The sequence below is a fragment of the Tupaia chinensis genome, unplaced genomic scaffold, assembly GCF_000334495.1.
Source record: "Tupaia chinensis unplaced genomic scaffold, TupChi_1.0 Scaffold148557_1, whole genome shotgun sequence".
NCBI classification, from domain to species: Eukaryota; Metazoa; Chordata; class Mammalia; order Scandentia; family Tupaiidae; genus Tupaia; species Tupaia belangeri.
Window position 1 is genome coordinate 1,786,325 of NW_006208406.1, and position 23,928 is coordinate 1,810,252.

The 23,928-nt window shown below is 38.2% G+C and overlaps 1 protein-coding gene across 2 annotated transcripts in view; it reads right to left on the minus strand.

Annotated features, from left to right (window-relative positions):
- Window positions 1–23,928, minus strand: part of ITFG1 (integrin alpha FG-GAP repeat containing 1) — a 286,251-nt gene that overhangs the window by 62,799 nt on the left and 199,524 nt on the right. For both annotated transcript variants that reach the window (XM_006170470.3, XM_014585000.2), the window contains one exon: window positions 7,644–7,687. In XM_006170470.3, coding sequence (XP_006170532.2) covers window positions 7,644–7,687 — 44 coding nt within the window. The remainder of the gene's footprint in view (window positions 1–7,643; window positions 7,688–23,928) is intronic.

Here is a 23,928-nt window from a genome sequence, read left to right on the forward strand (position 1 = left end):
GCCCCGGGGACCAGCAGTTAGCGTAATGGCTATATCGCTGGACTCCCACGTAGTCGACTGTGGTTCACGTCCTGGACCCGGTGGCTTAAAACTCATGCTTGGCGCATGTGCGTGCATGCCCAGGATCCCTAGAGGAGAATGGAGAAGGGATTGTGGCATGGCCATCCCCCCCTGGGGGGGTGATTTCTCGGTTTCTGTATCTCTGCACCCTATGGCAAAAACCTCTTCAGAAAAAAAAAAAAAGAACCAGGCCCCGTTAGACTCTAGGATAAACTGGTGAGCAAAACAGATATTGTCTGCCTCAAGTGAGTGCTTTCAGAAAAGTGCATAGACTATTTTTTATATAGAAGAGACAAATACTTCTAAACCTTTCTGCCATTCAAAGAGAAAAGTACCCATCTCCCTGCTTCTAGGTTCACAATGTATGGCATGTGAAATGTCACCAAGCTTTGGTGACAAGAATTACCAACTGACAAAGATGCTGAACAAGATATATCCATTGACATAAAGAAAGGCCAAAATACACCTTATACTGAGAATAATGACTTAAAAAATCAGTTGAGTATTTACAGGAAAACAGAAAACAAATATAAATATTATTTTGATTCTCAGATATTTATGGTAGATTTCATTAAAAATATAGACATGCTTTGTATCCATATTTCATAAATTTGTTATATACATATTTTTAAAAATCTGCACAATAAGAAAAAGTCAATGAGTCAAGTAGAGCCTTAGTTCTATCTGAAAGGTGAACAGAACACCAATACAGAGATGTTTCAAAGGCAATGAAACAAATATTATCACTGACAAAAGCATCTATTTTTCCTGAGTATTTACTGTGTAGGAAATCCTACTATGATTTATTTATATGAATTCCTTTAACTTAAAAAAGTTTAGTAGGTGGGACCAGCAGTTAGCGTAATGGCTATGTCGCTGGACTCCCATGTAGTCGACCATGGTTCGAGTCCTGGACCCGGTGGCTTAAACTCACGCTGGGCGCGTGTGTGTGCGTGCCCAAGATCCCGAGAGGAGAATGGAGGAGAAGGGATTGCAGCATGGCCATCCCCCCTGGGGGGTGATTTCCTGCTTTCTGTCTCTCTGTCTCTCTCTGTCTGTCTGGTGAGCGCACGGCCCTATAGCAAAAAACAAAACAAAAAAAACCTCTCAAAAAAAAAAAAGTGTAGTAGGTAGTATGGTAAGCAAAATAATAATCCTTCTAAGATTTCTATGCCCTAACTGTCAGAACTTGCTAGTATATTACAATATATTCCAAAAGGACTTTAACATGTAATTAAGGATCATAATCATATTAAGATTATCTTGGCTTATCCAAGTAGACCTATTAAATATAGTAGTAACCTCCCTGTATTGGTAGGGGTATTCCCATGGTCCTTTATAAGTGAATGAGAAAGGTGGGATAGGATACTGTCAGCGATTTGAAGATGCTACACTGTTGGCTTTGGAGATTGAGGAAGGAAGCACCAGCCAAGGAACATAGGTGGCCTCGGGATGCTGGAAAAGGGAAGGGAACAGATTCCCCTCAAAGCCTCCAAAAAATAACACGGCCCTGCTGACGACATGATTTTAGCTCAGTGAAACGCAGTGCAGCCTCCTAGTCTCCAAAATATAAAAAAATAAGTTTGTGTTATATTAAGCCACCAAGTTTATGGTAATTTGTTACAACAACAACAGGAGCTACCATAGAGAGGTATGATTAGTTTCCTCATATTACAAATGTGGAGAATGAGGCTTAATAGAAGTTAAATAACTTCCCACCGTTACTGAAGATAATTAAAGAAGTTAATAATAATAATACAATAATAACAATAGTTAATAATATTTTGGGTATTATTTTCTTTGAAGTAAGGAAAGTCAAGTACTGAGAATGTGCACTTGGGAGATGGACATTAGAGTCAAGTAAAAAGGATAAGAAATAGTTCTGAAGAATGGAAATTTCTGGTCTGACATGGAAAGTCCTGTCTTTTTAGATATATACTGAAATATTTAGAGATGAGACGATATGATGGTCAGATTAGCAAAATAAATAAATAAAAGTTAAATAAAGTAATTTAAATAAAAGAAGATAAGATGAATTAAACTCAAGAACTCTAGGAGTAGTATTATTTTATTAATTTACTTTTTGTCATAGGGCACATGTGCTTGCTGGACAGGAGACAGACAGAGATTCAGAGAGAGGGAAAGTGAGAAATCACCCCCTCCAGGAGGGATAGCCACACTGCCATCCCTTTTTGCCCCTTCTCTCTTGGGATTTTAGGCATGCACATACGTGTGCCCGTCATGATTTTTCTTTATTTATTAAAAATAATGTTTTGGGACCAGCAGTTAGCGTAATGGCTATGTCGCTGGACTCCCACGTAGTCGACCGCGGTTTGAGTCCCGGACCCGGTGGCTTAAACTCATGCCGGGCGCGTTTGCGTGCATGCCCAAGATTCCGAGAGGAGAATGGAGGAGAAGGGATTGCGGCGTGGCCATCCCCCCGGGGGGTGATTTCCTGCTTTCTTTCTCTCTGTCTCTCTCTGTCTGTCTGGTGAGCAGCGCACGCACCCTATAGTAAAAATCTCTCAAAATATTTTATTTTAATATTTACTATTATTATTTTAAGTTGAACAGAGAGAGATGGAGAGAGAAAGGGAAAGTGCGAAAGCAAGCTGTCAGGTCTAGGACTCAAATCGCAGTCAGCCATGTGGGAGTCCAGTGCCTTGACCACCATGCTACCTGCTGGCCCCCTGGCGTTATTTTTCAAGCTGCCAGGTCCGAGACTTGAACTGTGGTCAGCCATGTGGGAGTCCAGCATCTCAACCTGCATCTCATTATGCCACCTGCTGACTCCCTAGAGGGAGTTTATTAAGGGTGGGGTTGGGTAGAGGTGAAAGTATGGGTGAAATAGGATTAAGCCTATGAAGAGAGGGTGGAAGTATAGGCACAATAAATTTTATTTATTTACTTTTATTTTAAACTTTGTGCTATAGGGTGTGGGCTCTTACTGGAGACAGAAACAGAGAGGGGGTAAATGAGAAAGCACCCCCAGGAGGGATGGCTAGGCTACAATCCCTTCTCCTCCATTCTTCTCTGGGGATTTTGAGCGTGCACATGCACATGTGACTGGCCTGGCATGTTTTATAAGTTGCCAAATCCCGACTCAAGTCATGCAATCGGCGTGTGGGATCTAACCACCTTCACCACCATGCCATCTGCTGGCTCCTTGTTCACAAGTTTTATTAGAATAGTCTATATACTTTTGTAGATGTTTACATTTTTTAAAAAGTTAATAAAAATTCAAGAGCAAGAAATGACACAAAAAGAGATATATCGATAAAAGTCAAAAAAGTAACATGGACAAAACTAAACTTTTAAGATAAAGGAGAGTTTGGGGTATGTGATCTGACATGTAAAGAGCTTGGAAGTTGTTATCTCTCATCACACAATAAGAAAAAAGCAGAAGAAACTGAAAATCATTACTTTTCTTAGTTCCATTAGAGAACTGAGGTGATAGGACAAACTGATACCCTGAAAATTGGAAAGAAAAGCAGGTGGAAGTAGAAAATCACAGCCTATGAGGAGCAGAAGCCCAGGGGCAGAAGACCAAAGATGGAGTCATTACAGGTAAGAACACTTAAAGTATAAGCGACACATTGCTGAGGTTCAGCGTATACTAACTTGAGTGTTTAAAACTCCAGGTGTTGGGGAACAGGCTTAGAGAAACTCTAACACTTGGATTTTGGGTAATTTTACCTCCAAAAGTACCACCAGGTTCTCACTGCGAAGTTCCTGTTTCCAGTAGGGGAAGGGAAAGCAACTATTTTGAGCTAATGCACAGAGCTCTAAGTTCTCCTTAACAGCAGCCTGTTTTCAAGGAAAACTGTTTTACCAGATCCTAACTCATTTGAACTTTAAAAAAAATTATTTTATTTAACTTTATTTTAATTTGACCAGAGAGGGACACACACACACACACACACACACACACACACACAGTGTGAGAAAACAAGCTGCCAGGTCCAGGACTCGAACTATGGTCAGCTATGTGAGAGTCCAACATCTCTAAGCACCACACCACTGCTGGCCCTCAGCTCATTTGAATTTTACAAGAGTCTAATCAACCTAGGGGAAGGCAAATACTCAATTCTGACATCTTCTAGCCTTCTAATTTTGCTTAAAGGGTGAAGGAAGCTGAGAAGCACTTGCGAAGGTTGCAAACTGCAGGCACAGGTTCACTAAAAAGAATGAGACCAAATGACAGCAGTGTAGAACATTTCTTCTATCCCCATTTCTCATCATTACATCAGTAGGTCTCCTATACAATAAAAGGAGATTAGAGCTAAGAGAACTGTAAGCATCAGAACCTTTTTAAAGAGGAGCCTACAGGAAAATCCAAGGATAATAAAGGAGACAAAAAGAAGGGCAGTTCAGGAAAATTTTTGCCTCTGTAAAATAACTATGACAAAAATAAGCTATAACTATGACAAAAATAACGATGTAAAATAAGCCATGACACCACAGCTTCTGTAGTCTTAACTCCAAGAAAGATAATCATAAGACTTCATAGCAAAGTCCTGTTTAGTACAGTTCTTTGCATCCACTAATTCATGTCTGGCTTTTGACAAAAAGTTGAAAGGCATGTGAAAAGGCAAATGAACAAACAAACAAACAAACAAAAAACAATGTAGAAAAAAAAAATCAAACACTGGAACTAGATTCATGTATGACAGACATTTTGGAATTGTCAAACCAGAAACTTAGAATAACTTTCATTAAGATAATAAGAATGCTCATGAAAAAAGTATTCAACATGAAACAACACATTGTTAACGTGGACAGAGAGATGGAAACTCCAAGGAAGACTCCAAAAGAATTGTAAGGAAAATAAAATACAGTAGCAAATAAGGAGCGCCTTTGATGGACTCATTGGTAGACTGGAAATGGCCAAGGGAAGAATCTGCACGTTTGAGGCCATCACAATAGAAACTTTAAAAAACTGAATGCAAAGAGAAAAATGAATAAACAAAAACTGAACATCCAAGAACTGTGAGACAATTACTAACAGTGTAACATATTTGCAGTGGGAATACCAGAAGAAGAAAGAATAGAAATAGTTGAAATAGTAATGTTTGAGAATTTTCCAAAATTAATGACAGACATCAAACCACAAAACCAGGAAGCTCAGAGAACACCATGCAGGATAAACACCCAAATATCAACGTAGAGGCATCTCATAATCAAACGGCAGAAAACTAAAGACAGAGAAGCCAGAGAAAATGAATGAACAAAAAGATGTCTAGGGATCCATATAAGACCATGACACAATTATAAATGTTCATTTGAGGCTGGAGCCCACGACTTAACGGTGATAGCAGTATACAGGGTTGCAGGTTTTTCTTTAGAAATGTCCAAGCTTAGGTGCAGAAATGAACATAAGAGATAGCTGGACTAATGCAGGGTTAACATTTTTCTAGGATGGTATAGTGGAAGAGCAGAGCTTTACAGAAGTTAAAGGTGTGATGAAAGTAATATTGATATGTAGTAAAGAGAGAGGTATGAGACAGGGATAGGCTGATACAGGGCAAGAGAATAATGGTCTTAAAATTGACACAGAGTAACGGAGTGAGAGGGACAGGACTAGTGTGTGGTCAGTGTTGGAAAGTAAAATTGAGATTTCAGAACTGGAAACATTCTGGTAGATAAAGGTCCAGGTTATGGCCATAAGAGTAAGTAAACTTGAGTAAGAATAAATGACTCTGGGGTTTTCAAAATGGAAATGAAAGAATTTCGGCTGGGATTATTTTCTGAGTTGAATCATTGTTTCCTCGCTCTCCATTCCAGACACTTGGCCTGCATCAGGGGCGTAAAGGGGAGGGGCATATAGCCAATAGGAGAGCTATTCAACTCCAATAGTAAAGAAAATCCTATGGTATGTACGTTTTCTCAAACACACACGGGGTCATATCCAATAAAACATTTTTTCCTATGATCCGATGTTAAAGAAATATGAAAAAGAAATACTTTATTTATTTCTTTTTAAAGAGAAATAAATGGGCATACATTTGATATATGCAATACTGGGGAGGTATACTGTATGTTTCTTTAAAGTTGTGATAAAATTGTGATATATAATACCAGTGGGGAAGGGAAATGATGTATGTGAAGGTCAAGTCAATGGGATTTTAATTCCAAAGAAAATCATAAATGGATGAAGGGAAGCAGAGGTTTCACCAGCAGAAAATCCCAAAGGTACTAAACTGTCAGAATGATCACTGTAAGAACAGCTCTGCATGCTGGACTTACATGACTTTCTAAATGATTCTGTTCCCTTAAAAATACAAGCACCTTATATTTTTAAGATGAGAAAGGAAGCATTATAGATTTTAGAAGTATAACCTGCCTTAATCATATAGCTCTTCCTATCAACTTTACTGCTTGAACTTGTGAGAAAAATAAATGGGTTCAATTTCAATTTTTTAAAGTCTTTGTAAGACCAGTTAATGAAAGAGTCATAGAAGTATGGATATAGTCCATCAGAGAAAAGAACAATGGACCAGAATGTTTCATAAACTGGGTAAACACACTCAAATATAACATAATAGGGACCAGCAGTTGGCATAATGGCTATGTCGCTGGACTTCCATGTAGTCAACTGCAGTTCAAGTCCCAGACACAGTGGCTTAAACTCATGCCAGGCATGTGTGCGTGTGTGCCCAAGATTCTGAGAGGAGAATGGAGGAGAAGAGATTGTGGCATGGCCATCCTCCCTGGGTGGTAATTTCTCGCATTCTGTCTCTTTCCATTTTTCTGGCAAGTGTATGCATCCTGTAGCAAAAACCTCTTCAAAAAAAAAAATCAAATATAACATAATATTCACATTACAATGTACATGAATTGGCTATTGAAAAACTAAGCTTAATTATTTTCCCATTTTGTTATTCCATTTCACTCATGTATTTTATTTAACTTTATTTATTTATTTTTAACTTTGACCAGAGAGGGATAGTGTGTGTGTGTGTGTGTGTGTGTATGTGTGTGTGTGTGTGTGTTCATTTGTGAGAGACAGAGACAGGGAGAGAGAGGGAAGGAGGGAGAAAGAGAAGGAAAGTGAGAAAGCAAGCTGCCAGGTCCAGTACTTGAACCATGGTCGGCCACGTGGGAATCCAGCACCCTTAACCACCCTGCAACCTGCCTGCCCCACAAGTCAATCTTAAGACTACAAAAAAAGGGAAAAGGTCATATATTATATGCTTGACCCGGTGCTCTGAACCAGGTACACAAAGATGGCATAGTCCTTTACCTCAAAAGGGTGCAGTTCAGTGTAGCGAGGTATCTCATCTAAATAAGCACTTGAAATAAAATGTTAGAAATGCTAAAATGTCTGGAGATAATAGGAGGGGTAGTCATTCCTCCAAGAATATCAGAAAAGGCTTCATAAGGGAGGTGACCTCTACGGTGAGAAATTTTTTAGGAAAAGTACTTTACTTTCAGCAAAGTTTTCTTAAGTAATAAAGGACGCTTTGATCACTGCTAAATAATAATGACAACTTGATTGTAGCTTATAACAACTATTTTGTATGTATTTTTTACTTAGAGAGTTTTCACAAAAATATTTATAACTGAGAGTTAAGTTTACTTACTGTTATCTTACGAGGACAGTCATTGGAACAAAGACCACTGAGAACTGTGGAAAAATTAAAAAAACAGCTTATTATTATTGTTCCAGTATAAACTTCTATTTAAAGTGAACTCTAATTTCCCCCTAAAATTTATTAATATGTCCTACTGATTCATGATCATAAGCAGAAACCGTTCCAATTTCTTTAAATCTGAGCAAATTAAATTTCTGTTATTCACTTTATACAAATAGTTCAAAAGCCTTTAGCTTCTGTGGTATTGTGAACTGTATGAGTAGGTGAGATAATTAATTCTGGTTATATCATACCTACTGTAGGTTCTGCTTTGCACTGGTTAGATAAATTCTGAGGATGACTCAGAAACTGATAACGAGGTGCTAAATGCAAACCAATTAAAATACATGAAAAAAACAAATACAACATTTAGCACTTTTCATTTCAAACTAGATTTTTTTTACCATTTAACTAGTCAAAGTTTTTGGGTAAAAGATTTTGGGCATCCTGATAACTGTAATGAAGAACATATCATAAAATAATTGATAAGCATACAACAAATATATAAAAATAATTTAAAGATACATTTATGTTATAATTTCTAAAAAAGAGGTTAGAAAATTTGAATAATTTCGTTTTTAAAAAGTTTATTTCATATAAGAGAAAGAGGGAGAGAAAAGAACAGACAGGTTCTCCCAACAAGGTCTTCACACCACAATACACCCAATAGTCTCGGCCAGCCAGGAACATGGGCATGGGCACATACACCCAGCACATCTAGAGAGACCTCAGGATGAGAACCTGGGTCTTTTTCATGATCCTCCCGCAATGTGGAGTTTTGGGTTAGCCCTGTGCTACCTTGTTTCAAGTTTTAAAACATAACTATATTTCTATCACTTCTGGTGAATGGAAACTTTGTAAGAAAGCAGTAGTTCTGTGTTACTAGTTAAATATTCTGTATGTTATAGAATATTTATATAGAGAGTACTAAACATATAGATTTATATAAATATAGAGATCTAAATATAGAATATGACTCTATATATTACAACTAAATTTATGGTAATTAAAGATAGCTGATAGTTTTGCTAAACAAGCACAAATTATTTCAATAATAATTATTTATAAAATAGCAATCATTCTAATAGAAATATTTTACTTAACCAGGGTGTTACAGTCTGAATGTTGGTGTCCAACCAAAATATAAACTTTAGAACCTAATAATATGCAATGTAATTATATTACATTGTTAAGATGTGGCCTTTGAAAAATAAAGTCATGAAGCCTCTATATTCATGAGTGGAATTAATACCCTTATAAAAGATGCTTAGGGGAGGGAGTTCCTCTGCCTCCTTCTTCCATGTAAAGACATACCAACAGGTTGTCATCTTTGAAGCAGAGAATTAACCCCTACCAGATACTGAGTCTACTTGATCTTGAACTTGCCAGCTTCCAAAACTGTGAGCGATAAATTTCTGTTGTTTATACATTATGCTGACCTAAGGTATTTTGTTAACAGCAGCCAGAATGAATTGAAACACACGGAATATAAACAAAATGATCAAGAAATGAGGATGATAAATTGCATCACAATAGAAGACACATTTGTTTACTATAGCGCACCCACATTAAATGTAAGTTGAGAAAACAGTGAAATAAATATTTTACACTTGCAAAATAGTTTTCAGTGTTTAAATTTCCTATTTTAGCACAGTGCCATGTTCTCACTCTTTTAACTTCTCTGTCTCCTTTTCCTTCTCCCCTCAACTCTAGGTAGACATTGGTACTTCTTTTCCAGTTGTCCAAAAATGGTTCTCATAAACCTTCATTTAAATCATTATCTTGTTGAATAGTAATTATTATTTCAACTTTGCTACAAGGTACATACACTTGCCTGAGAGAGACAGAGGGAAAGTGAGAAATCATCCCCCCAACTCCTTCCAGGGAATGGCCATGTCACAAACTCTTTTCCTCCAATCTCCTCTTGGGATTTTGGGCACACATGCACATGTGCTAGTGTGGTTTTCAAGTTGCTGGGTCTGGGACTCTAACTGTAGTTGGCCATGTGGAATACAGCTGCCTTAATCTCTACATCACCTGTTGACCCAGTTAATCCTTTTTTTAAAGTTAATTTATTTCTTTCATGAGAGAGGGAGAGATGAGAGAGAGGCAGAACCAGGTACCTTTGATGAGGTTTCCACACTATAGTGCCCCACCAGCACTGCAGCTAGCCAGGATCATAGGGGAACTCATGGGCAAGACAGGTGTGTTCAGATATATCTGGGACAAGAATCCAGAGCCTCATCACATGGCCTGCAGCACCACAAAGCAGTGCCCAGCAGTGCTGCAGCATAGCAACTGGGTCTGAATAGTAATTACTTGTCCACAAGCCTGTCTTTGTATTTGGATGTTAGCTCTGCATCATTTTATTATTTTCTCAGGGTCTTGCCCAATTATTCCTGCAGCAGAAACTTGTTAAAGGGCAGAAAAAGATGGATTACTCAGTAATAAATGGCTCTGAATAATTGGTGACTTGGAGAAAAATAAAGTTAGGGCTTACTTCACAACACAAAACATATTTGGGCACTGGCCCTGCAGCCAGGTAGTTAAGGGAACTGGATCCCACATGGCTGACTATGCTGTTTCAGTCTCAGCCTCAGTAGCTTGAACAACATGCTGGGTGTGTGAGCTTGCATTCCCCAAATCCTGGCAGGGTGGGGACATGGAGAAGGAACTGCAGTGTGACCATGCCTCACTCAGTGTGTGTGCTTTCTCCCCCTTCTTGTTGCTGGCAAGTACATGCATGCTCTAGTAATGAAAACAAACCAACCTTATATTTGGTAAAGACATAATAAACTCTTATACTTCAATAATAAAAAAAAAGCTCCCAATTGAAAAATAGGTAAAGGATCTGAAAAGACATTTCTCCAAAGAAATATACTAGTGGCCAGTAAGCTCAGGAAAAGATGCCCAATATCATTAGCCATTAGGAAAATATATACCAAAACCAACATGAGCTACACTTCCATTTTCACAGCATTATCCACAATAGCCAAGAGGCAAAAGCAACTCAAACATCCACTGATGAATGAATATATGAATGAAATGTGGTAAATACATACAAGGGAAAATTATTCAGCCCTGAAAAGGAAGGGAATCCTGGCAAGTTACAACATGGATGAACCCCAAGGACATAATGAAAATAAGTGAAATAAGCAGGTCATGTAAAGACAAATAACTGCATGATTTCACTTAACAAGGCATCTAAAGTAGTCAAATTCATGGAACCACAAAGTAGACTATTGGCTATCAGGGGCTCGGGAGATAGGAAAAAGGAGAGTTATTGTTTAATGTGTATAGTTTCAGCTCTGCAAGATGAAAAACTTGTAGAGAGATGTGTTCACAGCAATCCATATAGATGACATGATTGAATTAAATCCTAATTTTTTTTTTTTTTTTTTGGTGGTAGCAGGGGCAGGTTTGTCATAGGGCATCTGCACTCACTAGAGAGAGACAGAGACGGGGGAAGTGAAAAATCACCCCTTAGTGGGGTGGCCATGCTGCAATCCCTTCTCTTCCATTCTCTTCTTGGGATCTTGGGTATGCAAGCACCTGTGCCTGGCATGATTGTCAAGCAACTAGGTCCAGGAGTAACACCACAGTCCACCATGAGGGAATCCAGTGCCTTAATTACCATGCGACCTACTGGCTCCATTCTTAAACACGTTTAAGATGGCAAATTTTATGTTATGTGTTGTTTACCACAATTTAAAAAATGGTAAAGATGGTCAGGACCAGCAGTTAGCGTAATGGCTATGTCGCTGGACTCCCATGTAGTCAATTGTGGTTTGAGTCCTAGACCTGAACGCTTAAACTCATGCCGGGCACATATGCATGCGTGCCCAAGATCCCAAGAAAAGAATAGAAGAGAAAGAATGTGGAGTGGCCATCCCAGATGATTTTTCGCTTTCTATCTCTCTTTCTCTGTCTTTCTGGCGACTGCACATGCCCTATAGCAAAATAAATAAATACATAACCAAAAAACCCAAAAACAAAACAAAATCTCTGGGGAGGAGGTAATGGTAAAGATGGTAAAAAACAAATAAACAAGAAACTCACAATGAAGTAAGTTTATACCCACTAGGATGACTATAGTAAGAAAGTCAGAAAAACAACTGAGGTTGAGGATTAAAAGAAATTGAAACCCCCTTATACAAGGGATCTTCAAAGAGTCCATGGAGAAATGGAATTAAAGTAAGCAGATGAGATTGCTTTTTGCAATGATGAGACTATTTTAAAATGATTGCAGTCACGGTTACGCAACTTTGTGAATATTCTAAAGCCACTGAATTATGTTTCAAATGGTTTCACCAGAGAGACAGAAGGAAGGGGAAAGTGAGAAAGTAAGCCACCAGGTCTGGGACTTGAACCACGGTTAGCCATGTGGGAGTCCAGCACCTCAACCACCACACCATCTGCTCTCTGCGAGTGTGATTTTCAAGCTGCTAGGCTAGGTCTCATTCTTGAACCTTGATCTACCATGTAGGAATCCAGTGCCTCAACCACCATGCCGCCTGCTGGCCTGGATACCATAACACTTTAAAAGACTAATGACAAAGAGATGAAAATTTTGTAACATATGTTACGAGGAGATATGATTGCTAATATAAAAAGAACTCCCAGGCATTAGAAGAAGATAATCCAGTGGAAACAAAAGATTTCAAGAAGTGATAGCCGTAAGAGAAAATGCAAATAATCAAAAATCATAAAAAAATGCTCGGCTTCACAAAATAGGAAAAAATCTATTTTATAACATATAGGTAAAAAATAAAAGAATGACAATACTGTATGAGGAAAAACAAAATCAAGATAATCAACAAACTAAAAAAGAGTATTTGCAACATATATCACAAAGGAGGTAATTTTCCTAATATATGCTATATTGCATTTATAAGTTAGTAAGAAAATAAGAAAGGACAAAGACCAGTCACAGAAATAAAAATACAAATGGCTCTTAAATACATGAAAGATGTTGAACTTCACTCACAAGGGTAAAAGAAAAAATCAGAATATATCTTTTCAGCAGCAAGGATGAAAAAGTCTAATATGGTAATCCTTTGGGCTCATGAAGGTGTTAGGAAATGTGAATTTTCATATATTGTATGTGGAAGTGTAAACTAATATAATTTCTATGACATGACGTCCATGAGAATAAGAAATACAAAGTTAAAAATCAGGTAGACCTAAGCTATGGTGTTGGAAATCAAAATGTTGGATACCTTCAGGTGAACTGGGTTAGTAACCAATATGGGGACAAGAAAGGGCTTCTACATGTCGGTAGTATCTTTTTATTTATTTATTTTTAAGCAAGTTTTTCTGCTTATAGGGTGTGTGTGCTTTCCAGAGAGTGAGAGAGAGAGGGAGAGAGAGAGAGAGACAGAAAGTGAGAAATCACCCACCAGGGACAACGGCAATGTCACAATCCCATCTCCTTCATCCTGCTTTTGGGATTTTGGGCATGTAAGCACATGTGCCCGATGTGAGTTTCAAGCTGCTAGGTCTTGGACTCGAACCACAGTCGGCCCTGTACGAGTCCAGCAACTTAACCATTACACCATTTGCTGGTCCCAGGAATATCTGTTTTTTTATATGCATGGAATTGTATATGGAATTTATTCCGTGAAAATTTACAGACCTCAGTACTTAATGTATTCTTTTCCATAAGTGTGCTCTATTTCAATAAAATGCTAATTTTTAAAAGGACACATACATGTACCCTTTAATTTAACAATTCAAGTTTTAGTAATGTATCCTATAGGACAGACATCACAAAATTATTTGTAAAAACAAATACTGAAAAATAGCCTCGACATCTGACCATCAGGAACTCATTAAATATGTTGTACCCGCATTAATGTGATACTACTCAATAGTTAAAATACTAAAGGTGCTCTAGATTATATTGTTGCAGTACAATCACCAAGATAGGGTTTTACATGTAGAAAGTAAAGGCTGGAGCCACCATCTACATAATATAAAAAGTATGCTCATATATGCTTGTTTATGCCTAAAATGTCTTAGAGAGAAAGGAGAGGCTGTCTCTGGACGAGAACTGGATCACCAGAAGATGGGGTTAAAAGGAGACTTACTTTTTACCATACGTTCTTCTGTTTGGCTTTTTAACATTCACATATATTACTTCTTTTAAAAAATAAATTTACTAATAAAGTAAAAATTAAGAATTATCAGATGAGTATGTGGCAAATTGGGTAGTATCATATAGAACTGCTAAGGTAATCTGGACTTGTCTATTAACATTAAAAATAGTCCCTTTGACTCAATTTCATGTCTATGAAATACTGGAAACCATTTAAATATCCACTAAGAGAGAAAAAACTAAATTGTGGGACATTTATAATATTACATAATTACACGGAGCTATTAAAAGAATGAGAGGCTTGGGAACCAGCAGTTAGAGTAATGGCTATGTCGCTGGACTCCCATGTAGTCGACCGCAGTTCGTGTCCTGGACCCGGTGGCTTAAAAACTCACGCCGGGTGCGTGTGCGTGCGTGCCCAAGATCCCGAGAGGAGAATGGAGAAGAAGGGATTGCGGCGTGACCATCCCCCCTGGGGGGTGATTTCTCGCTTTCTGTCTCTATGTCTCTCTCTTAAATATGTATATGTATGTGTTGGATGGATCTCACAGACATAATGTTGAGCAAAAGAAGCAAAACACAGAGTACATACTGTAGATCCCACTTGTACCACGTTCAGAAACGGAAAATGAATCTATGGTGTCAGAGATCAGGATAGTGATAACACCTACACAAGGAGTACTGACGTAGGGGTATTGGACATGAGGGACCTTTCTAGGGTACTGCAAATATTTTATCTTGATTCGAGTGCGGCTATAAGGAGATAAACTTATAAAAAATTTACCGAGTTTTTCCCTTTTACCTTATTACCAATGCCCACCGCTACAACCTTCTTTATATTGTCTTACCACCTCACACCTTAGTGACTGTATTTAAACTGGTCATCATGGTTCTGACCTCTTACTTATGAACATCTATTTTGTTCCTCTGAATATTGTAAAATTCATTTTTAACCCACTCATTTTACCTTAGCCTCTTTTAAATAAATAGTATGATAGCTTGTTTTATGTGTCAATTTGACTGGGCCATAAAGTGCCTAGATATATGGTCAAACATTATTCTGGGTAATTCTGTTAGGGTGATTTTTGGGTGAGATTAACATTAAAATTGGTCAATTAAGTAGACTATCCTACATAATGTAGGTAGGCCTCATCCAATCAGTTGAAGACCTGACTGGAACAGAAGATGACCCTCTTTGAGCAAGGCAATTCTCTTGCCTGACAAATTGGGACACTGTCTATACAAATGTTGGACTTGTTAGCTTTCATAATTTACATAAACCAGTTCTTTATGATAAAGCTTTATATATGCACATACATATACACATACATTTATTTGTATTTTATTGACTGTATTTTTCTTTTTCTTTTTTAGAGTTTTTTTTTTTTATTTTTATTTTTTGCTATACGGTGCGTGCGCTCGCCAGACAGACAGAGACAGAGAGACAGAAAGCGAGAAATCACCCCCAGGGAGGATGGCCACGCCACAATCCCTTCTCCTCCATTCTCCTCTCGGGATCTTGGGCACGCACACACGTGCACCCAGCTTGAGTTTTTAAGCCACCAGGTCCGGGACGTGAACCGCAGTCGACTATGTGGAGGTGGGAGCCCAGCGACATAGCCATTACGCTAGCTGCTGGTCCCTTGACTGTATTTTTCTACAGACCCCTAACACTGAAAATACCTGCTGTTATTCAGTCACTGACAAAAATCTTCTTTTTGTCACAGATGCTCTAGTTAACTGATACATCAAAATTCTCTTTTTTAATATTAAACACCATGCAAAAAGGCAAGTCAGTCTATTATTAGTCATTCTCTACTATTGTGATCATGATCTCCCAACTGAAATGTTATGCTTGTATCCACTTTGGTCATTACCATAGGGCATGTGCATTCACTGAGGAGACACACAGAGACAGTGAGAGGAAAAGTGAGAAATCATCCCCTAGGGGGATGGCCACACCTCTTCCTTCTCCTCCTGGGATTTTGGGCATGCCTGCACATGCACCCAGCATGATTTTCAAGTCACCAGGTCTGGAACTCAAACCAAGGTTGGCCATGTAGGAGTCCAGCACCTTACCCATTGTGCCGCCTGCTGGCCCTGGTAATTTGAAATTTTAATCATCATTCAGTACTTAGGTTCTTATCTATCACATTCACGAAGCCTCCTTAGAGCTTAACAATTTTTTTTTTTTGAGATGTTTTTGCTATAGGGCATGTGCATTCACCAGAAAGATAGAGAGAAAGAAAGTGAGAAATCACACACACCCCCCCCACAGCGGGGGATTGCCATGCCACAATCCCTTCTCCTCCATTTTCATCTTGGGATTTTTGGGCATGCATGCACACAGACCTGACATGAGTTTAAGCTGCTGGGTCTGGGACTCGAACCACGGTCGACTACATGGGAGTCCAGCGACATAGCCATTACGTCAACTGCTGGTCCCAAGCTTAACAATCTTATAGCACATGATTCCATTCAATATTTGAATATAAAGTACTTTTCACTCTTTTTTAGCTATTTTACATGAATGCATCTTCTTCTAGGTGCAGATTCCAATTGATAGTAATAAATGCTTGCTATGTAAACGGAGAGACCCTAACTGAGAAAACCTGAGTGGTAGTCAAAAGTCAAAATGATAATGTGCAGTGTGGGGGAACACACTTGGATACAGTAACTAGAAGTATTAATAAACATATCTATTTCCAAAACCTATAACACATATATGTATATATATATGTATGTACACACATACATATTTTGTTGATAATAACATTGAGATGTAATTCATATATCATATCATTAAATCATTCAAAGTATACTATGCAATGGTCTTTAGTACATTTTGAGTGTAAACATCATCAAAATCAATTTTAGGATATTTTCATTATCTCAGAAAGAAACCTCATACTCTATCATGCCTTAGTCCTCTCATTCCTCCTAGACCCAAGCAACTATTAATCTGCTGTCTCTAAATACTTTTTGCATTTTTGTCAGTCAGTCAGAAGTACAGGTGACAACCTGAGAGCTGTAACTGGCATTTAAAGTATGGGGAGTCTTGTGGGACTAAACTTTCAACCTGTAGGATCAGACACGATCTCTACGTAGATAGTGTCAGAACTGACTGACTGGTTAGTATGTGTTTTGAGGGAGCTGTGAGGGCAATTGCCATACATTTTTGGGTCCAGAAGTGAAGTGTTCTATGCTGTACAGACTGTGTAAAAGTAGAGAGAAAGAGAATTTTTTCCCTATCTCTTATACTATCACACTTATGAACTGAATGTCTCTCCTTGACACCCCCAAACTGAGCATGTTAAAAGCACAACTGTATTTGGAGATGGGACCGCTAAGATTAAATGAGATGAAAAGGGTAGTGTCCTGATCTGATAGGATTTGTTTCTCTTTATAAGAAGTGAATGTGCAGGGCCAGCAGGTAGTTGGGGCGCTGACTCCCGCATAGTGGACTGTGGTTCTAGACTCAGACCTGGTCTGCTGCTTTCTCACCGCCCCCCCCCCCCCCCCCCCCGCCCTTTGTCTCTCTCTAGTGAGCGCACGTGTCCTATGGCAAAAAAAAGTAAAACAATAATAATAATAAAATAAAATAAATAATTCTTAAAAAAAAAAAAAAAAGCAAACTTGCTATTTCTTCTTACTGGTCACCACATACACAAAGAGGTCATGTGAGTACTTTGAGATGGTACGTAATTACAAGCCAAGAGAACTGGCCTCAGAATGAAACCTACCTTGCTGGTACCTTGACCTTGCATTTCCTAGCATTCAAAAAATTTGTTGTTTACCACCAGCCAGTGGTATCTTTTATGAAGACCTGGGAACACTAGTACATATACTTAAAAAAATTATGTAAATAAAATCACATTACACACTATTTTGTAATTTTGTTTTTGATTAACATAACAAAAACTTTTCCCACATCATTGCTTCATATCCTAGTGTGTACTTACCCAATCTCTCTCTCTTATTTAAGAGAGAGATTTTTTGTTACAGTGTGTGTGCACCTGCTGGAGGGACAGAAAGGGAGAAATCATCCCTCAGGGGTGATGACCAAGCCCCAAGCCCTGCTCCTCAGTTCTCCTCTTGAGATCTTAGACAGTGTCCAGTGAATTTTAAGCCACCAGGTCTGTGATTTGAACCGTGGTTGACTGCATGGGAGTCCAACAATTTAACCATTATGCCATCTGCTGGTCCCTACTTACCTAATCTCTTTATTAGGACATTTAGGTTCTTCCCTACCTCATACTTTAACTTATTTGTTCCCTTAAAAACTGAACATAAAAGATTTAATGCTAAGTGAAGTAAGCCAGACATTGAAAGACAAACACTGTATATCCTTGTTCAATATATACCGAATGTCTGCATTCTATGGCAGAAACGGAAAGATCTGAAGATATAACAGCAGGGCGGACAAGTGTAGATACCAGAAATTATATGAGGGGAGCAGAGAGTAGAGGGTGGGTGAGAGGGGCTCAGGGAAGAAACACTTGATTTTCCTAAACAAGTATAATAATAGTTTGGAAGGTATACTAAAATACATAATGGGCCCATTATGGAAAAGAGAAGCTTAACAGGACAGATACTATTTATAATGCCAACCTTCTGCTAGTTGGATTGTTTGCCATGTGAGCATCTTGAAGGCAGAGATTGTTGCTGTTTTATTTTGACGTATCTCTCTACATTACTCATTTCAAGTGTCACTAAATATTTTATAACTAAATAGCTAATCTAGTATAATCTAGAAGTTTAAATGCTTTTAAACCATTTCATAAACTTTTATAATTATATATTATTATCTGTAATCATTTTATAAAATTATATAGATTTATTATATTTTACAATACTCTTTTAAGTAAATTAATTCAAAAAGTAATTTGTAATACTCCTAGAGTTTTAAAACTAAGATTTAAGAAAAGATGAATGAAATATATATGAAGATAGTCTATTTAAATAATTATGTAAAGGACAGTGATGCGAAATATGAATTATTAGATTTAAAGACGTGGCTAATGGGATGTGTAATTCATAAATTTCCATGAAAATGACAATGTGTGGGATCTAATAAATTCATGTTAAACTATAGTATGTATTCTTAAAGATATTTAAGATATAAAAATTTTGGCTTCCAGATTTACAACTCAGTTTGTTAAGTACTTCATAAAAATGCCAAAATAAAAATATAGTAATCATGCATAAATACTGTAACACTAAACTAATGTGCAGGTTGGGAAAAGAACGGGTTGAATAAAGTCAAAGCTGTAAAGGTCAGTACTGTATAACGGTTTAAGCAGCATTTAAAGTGAAAAACCCTTGCTTGAATTATGGATGAAAATCTCTGAAAATGTCTTTAGTTTTTGTGTTTTTAAGGTATATGAATAGTAACCAAACATTATAACCTCTCTGCACAATCACTCAAGCTTTGTATGCACATGTGAAATTAAATGCTCCCCAGCCATTCTTGTTATTAAGATAATATCATTTAATTTTTAAATTAAATTAAAAACATTTTAGAGAGGTTTTTGCTATAGGGTTCATGGGCTCACTGGAGAGACAGAGACAGAAAGTAAGAAATCACCCCACCCCCTGGGGGGGGATGCTCATGCCAGAATCCCTTCTCCTCCATTCTCCTCTCGGAATTTTGGGCACGCATACACAAGTCTGGCGTGAAGATGACATTATTTTAGACAATCTATGGAAAGGTATTTTTATGTTATTATCTTTATTTTCTATTCACTTTTAAAAATAATAAAATCATATGATCTTTGCAAAAAACTTAAATACATTAACGTAACTAGTAAACTTTTTTTTTTGAGAGGTTTTTGCTATATAGTGCATACATTTACTAGAAAGACACAGAGAGACAGAGAGACAGAAAGTGAGAATCACCCCCCGGGGGGATGGCCATGCCACAATCCCTTCTCCTTCATTCTCCTCTCGGGATCTTGGGCACACATGCACATGTGCCCTGCGTGAGTTTAAGCTACAAGGTCTGGGACCCGAACCGCGGTCAACTACATGGGAGTTCAGTGACATAGCCATTGTGCCAACCACTGGTCCTGTAACTAAAAATCTTTTAAGTAATTTTAATCTTGTTCTTTATGTATACAAACACATTACATATGAAATGTGGCAGGTAAATGTTTTATATATTTACATTTATTTTACATATTTGTTATATGTGTGTGTATATATATTATATATTATATTATACACACACACATATACACACACACACATATATTAATATATACTATAGGCTTTCGCCATAGGGCATGTGTGCTCGCTGGAGAGAGACAGAGGGACAGTGAGAGGGAAAGTGAGAAGTCATCCCACAGTGGGGGATGGCTATGCTGCAATATGTCATGAGTTTTCCTTTTTTCTCCTCCTGGGATTTTGGGCATGTGTGCACACATGCCTGGTGTGATTTTTAAGCTACAGGTCTGGAACTTGAACCACAGTCAACCATGTGGGAGTTGTGTCTAAACCACCCGCCACCCACTGGCACCATATAAATTTTTCATACTCATATATCATTGTTAAAATTTTTGTTAAATTCTGGAGAAGTCTGACCAGACTGGTAGGCCAGCAGGTGGTATGGTGGTTAAGGTGCTGCATCCCATATGACTGATGCTGCAGTTTGAGTCCCAGACCCTGTGGCTTGAGAAACATGTTAGGTGTGTGTACATGCCCAAAATCCCCAGAGGAGAATGGAGAAGGGATTGTGGTGTGGCCATCCCATGGGGGGTGATTTCTCATTTCCTCTTTCTGTGTCTGATGAGTACATTTGCCCTATAGCAAAAATCTAAAAAAGAAAAATAAAAACAACAAAGTAAAACTACTTACATATACGTGTATGTGTGATACATATGACTGATATAACTTAAAAATATATGTGTGTGTATATATATGTACATACACATGTGTGTGTGTGTATGTGTATATATATATATATGTATGTATGTGTGTGTTTGTGTGTGTGTGTGTGTGTGTGTGTGTATTCTGGAGGGGTTCTCAGAAAAAGTCATTATGCATTTTGGCATAGAAAAATATGTCATGACTTTTCTGACAACCCAATAAGTATCATGGTTGGTACCATACTAAAAAGCAATGCTAGAAGCCCCATGGCAGACTGCAGGTTGGAATCTTCACCCCAGTCAACATGCAACATTGTGGGCATATACATACGCCAAATCGTGATGAGATGGAGAACTGCAGGAAGGGATTTGTGGGATAACCAGACGTTGTTGAGGGTGTTCTGCTGTCTCCCACTCTCTCTCTCTCTCTCTGAGCATAGATGCACTCTCTATCATGAATAAAAGAAAAAAACATATCGAACAAAACATCTGGGGTTAAAGATATGTTAGTTGCACTAATTTAATCATTTCACTATGTGTATGTATCTTAAAATATCACATTGTACACTGTGAATGTGTAAAAAAATGTAGAAAAATAACAACATAAACTCCATAATGGTGCTAGGTAAATATATTTTTTAAAGTTTTAGTAAAAAATTTCATATAAAAAAACATATCTTTGCTGCCCTTAATTCCCTAAATATCACTGCAAATGTTAAAAAAAATACATGGCAGACATTTTGAGAAATTTCTAAAGGATATTAACTAGGTAAATAAGATTGAGAAAAGAGCTAATTAGCGTTGACCAGATCAAAGAACTACAGTGGTAACAGTGGACGGACTCCACAGCAAACCACTGGAAAACTTTTCATCTTAGAATAGCAGTAGCTGAGACAAGGGTAAGCACAGTGGGGCTGGGATAAGAATGGGCAGCTGAAGGTGTCTGTAACTGGGTCAGAACCTGGTAATAGAAATAGCTATATTTGTTATTTGGCGCTTTTTGCCAGCTATGTGAAGTGGGGGATTTGCTGGTACTTGACAATGCCCTAAATAATTTCAACGTCACCAAAAAACAAAACACTGAACTTCTGAGCCTATGTGGTGAGGTAACAAAAGGGCCAGCAAAGCAGTGATACTAACAACCTTTGCCTCTCTGTTACTTCTACTCTCCTTCCCAATGGAAAGCCCAGCTCTTAAGACTTAGAGAGCAGGATAATTTCCTCAAGTTGAGGTAGTGGGAGTAAGTCAAAAGACTTTTTTTTTTTTTCTTTTTTTGAGAGGTTTTTGCTATAGGGTGTGTGCGCTTGCCAGAAAGACAGAGAGAGACAGAGAGATAGAAAGCGAGAAATCACCCCCCAGGGGGGATGGCCACGCCACAATCCCTTCTCCTCCATTCTCCTCTTGGGATCTTGGGCTTGCACGCACATGCGCCCAGCGTGAGTTTAAGCTGCTGGGTCTGGGACTTGAACTGCTGTAGACTACATGGGAGTCCAGCGACATAGCCATTACGCTAACTGCTGGTCCACAAGTCAAAGACTTTTTGCTATATGGCACGTGCGCTCGCCAGACAGACAGAGAGAGACATTAGAGACAGAAAGCGAGAAATCACCCCCCAGGGGGGATGGCCACGTCGCAATCCCTTCTCTTCCATTCTCCCCTCGGGATCTTGGGCACGCACGCACACGCGCCCGGCGTGAGTTTTTTAAGCCACCGGGTCCAGGATGCGAACCGCGGTCAACTACGTGGGAATCCAGCGACATAGCCATTACACTAACTGCTGGTTCCCAAGTCAAAGACTTTTGTAGAGAAGGAGATTACAATCCAGCTGCACGGCATTACTCTGGCTATGTTATCTGAAAGCTCCCATCCACCATCTTGCTCAAATATAATTTCATCTCTGGTGGACTCCCAGCTTGTGAGCTACAAAGAAGCTCCTGCATGAAGACAGGAGAAAAAGTACAGCAGCATCATCTGCCGGGGAGGGGCAAGATATATAGTGACACAATTGCTTTCGTCACCCACGTTACCTTTCAAACTGACTCTTTAAAAACATAAGCAGAGGGAAATCCTTAGATACATGAAAAAAACCCATCAGCTTAAAATAAAGACCAAAGTAGTAATCATATCATTGGTCCCTCTCTAAACAGAACATACAAGGAAAGGAAAGAATTTCAAAGACTACCTCTTACCTGTAAAAAGAAACTGGAGCAATGTTTATAAAGTTCTATACTGGCAAAATTAATGTTAACATATAAGGGCAAGAAAAAGATATTTTTAAGTCATAGCAGTACTCAGAAAATGTATTAACCTATGTAGAAGTTTTCAGAAAAATAGCTTGAGGAAATACAGCAAAAGAAATAAGAATTAGAAAGAGAAAGATGTGTTACATAAGAAAATGGTGATAACAATTCTGTTAATATTTGATAAGTTTAAACAATTATCAATAATATGGTTGTGAATTGTTAAAAAAGGATTTGTAAAACAGAAGGCAAAAAAAAAAGTGAAAACAAAATTAATTATCCAGAAGTAAATTTTTACATTAGTTTAAAAAAATCTAGGGGCAGGCAGGGGATATAAACTTTCTAAAGAAAAAGCTCATCTTGTTTGGCAAGTAAAGGTAAAGATACTATCATCATTTTAATAGTGAAGGGCTGGCCCCATAGTCTGCTGGTTAAAAGAAACAGCTCCCACATGGTTATGTGTTTGAGAACTAGCCCTAGCATTTTGAGAAACATGCTGGCATGGGTGTGTACATGTCCAGAGTCCTGGTAGCATGGAAAATGGAAAAGGGATTGTAGCATGGCCATGCCTACTGGGGAGTGCTTTCTCTCTCTCCCTCTCTCTGGTAAATAAACATGCCATATGGCAATTTAAAAACAGTGCTGGGAGAAATAGACTTTCATACACATTTATTAGAAACTTGAGCTCCAAAAGAGAAGAATTAGGATTTAGACCCTTCAAATCAGGTGAGTTAGTGAATCTAACAATTCTTCAATACCCAGGGTACTGTCTTCATACAAGTGCTATGGATCTGTGGTGCTGTGGGCAGGGACAGGCAGAAGGACAGTTTGAACATTCCCTTGCCTCATATAAAAGCTTATGCATCCAAATTTCCTTTCCTAAAAAACAGTGACATACTGCACAGGCTGGTTTGAGTATTAGAGTAACGGTAATTTTAGAGCAAAATCCACTCTGGACATTGCAGACGGCTCTGAAAGGGTAATTACATACCAGTAACTGTCTGACTTAAAGAAAACAACTAATAATCAAA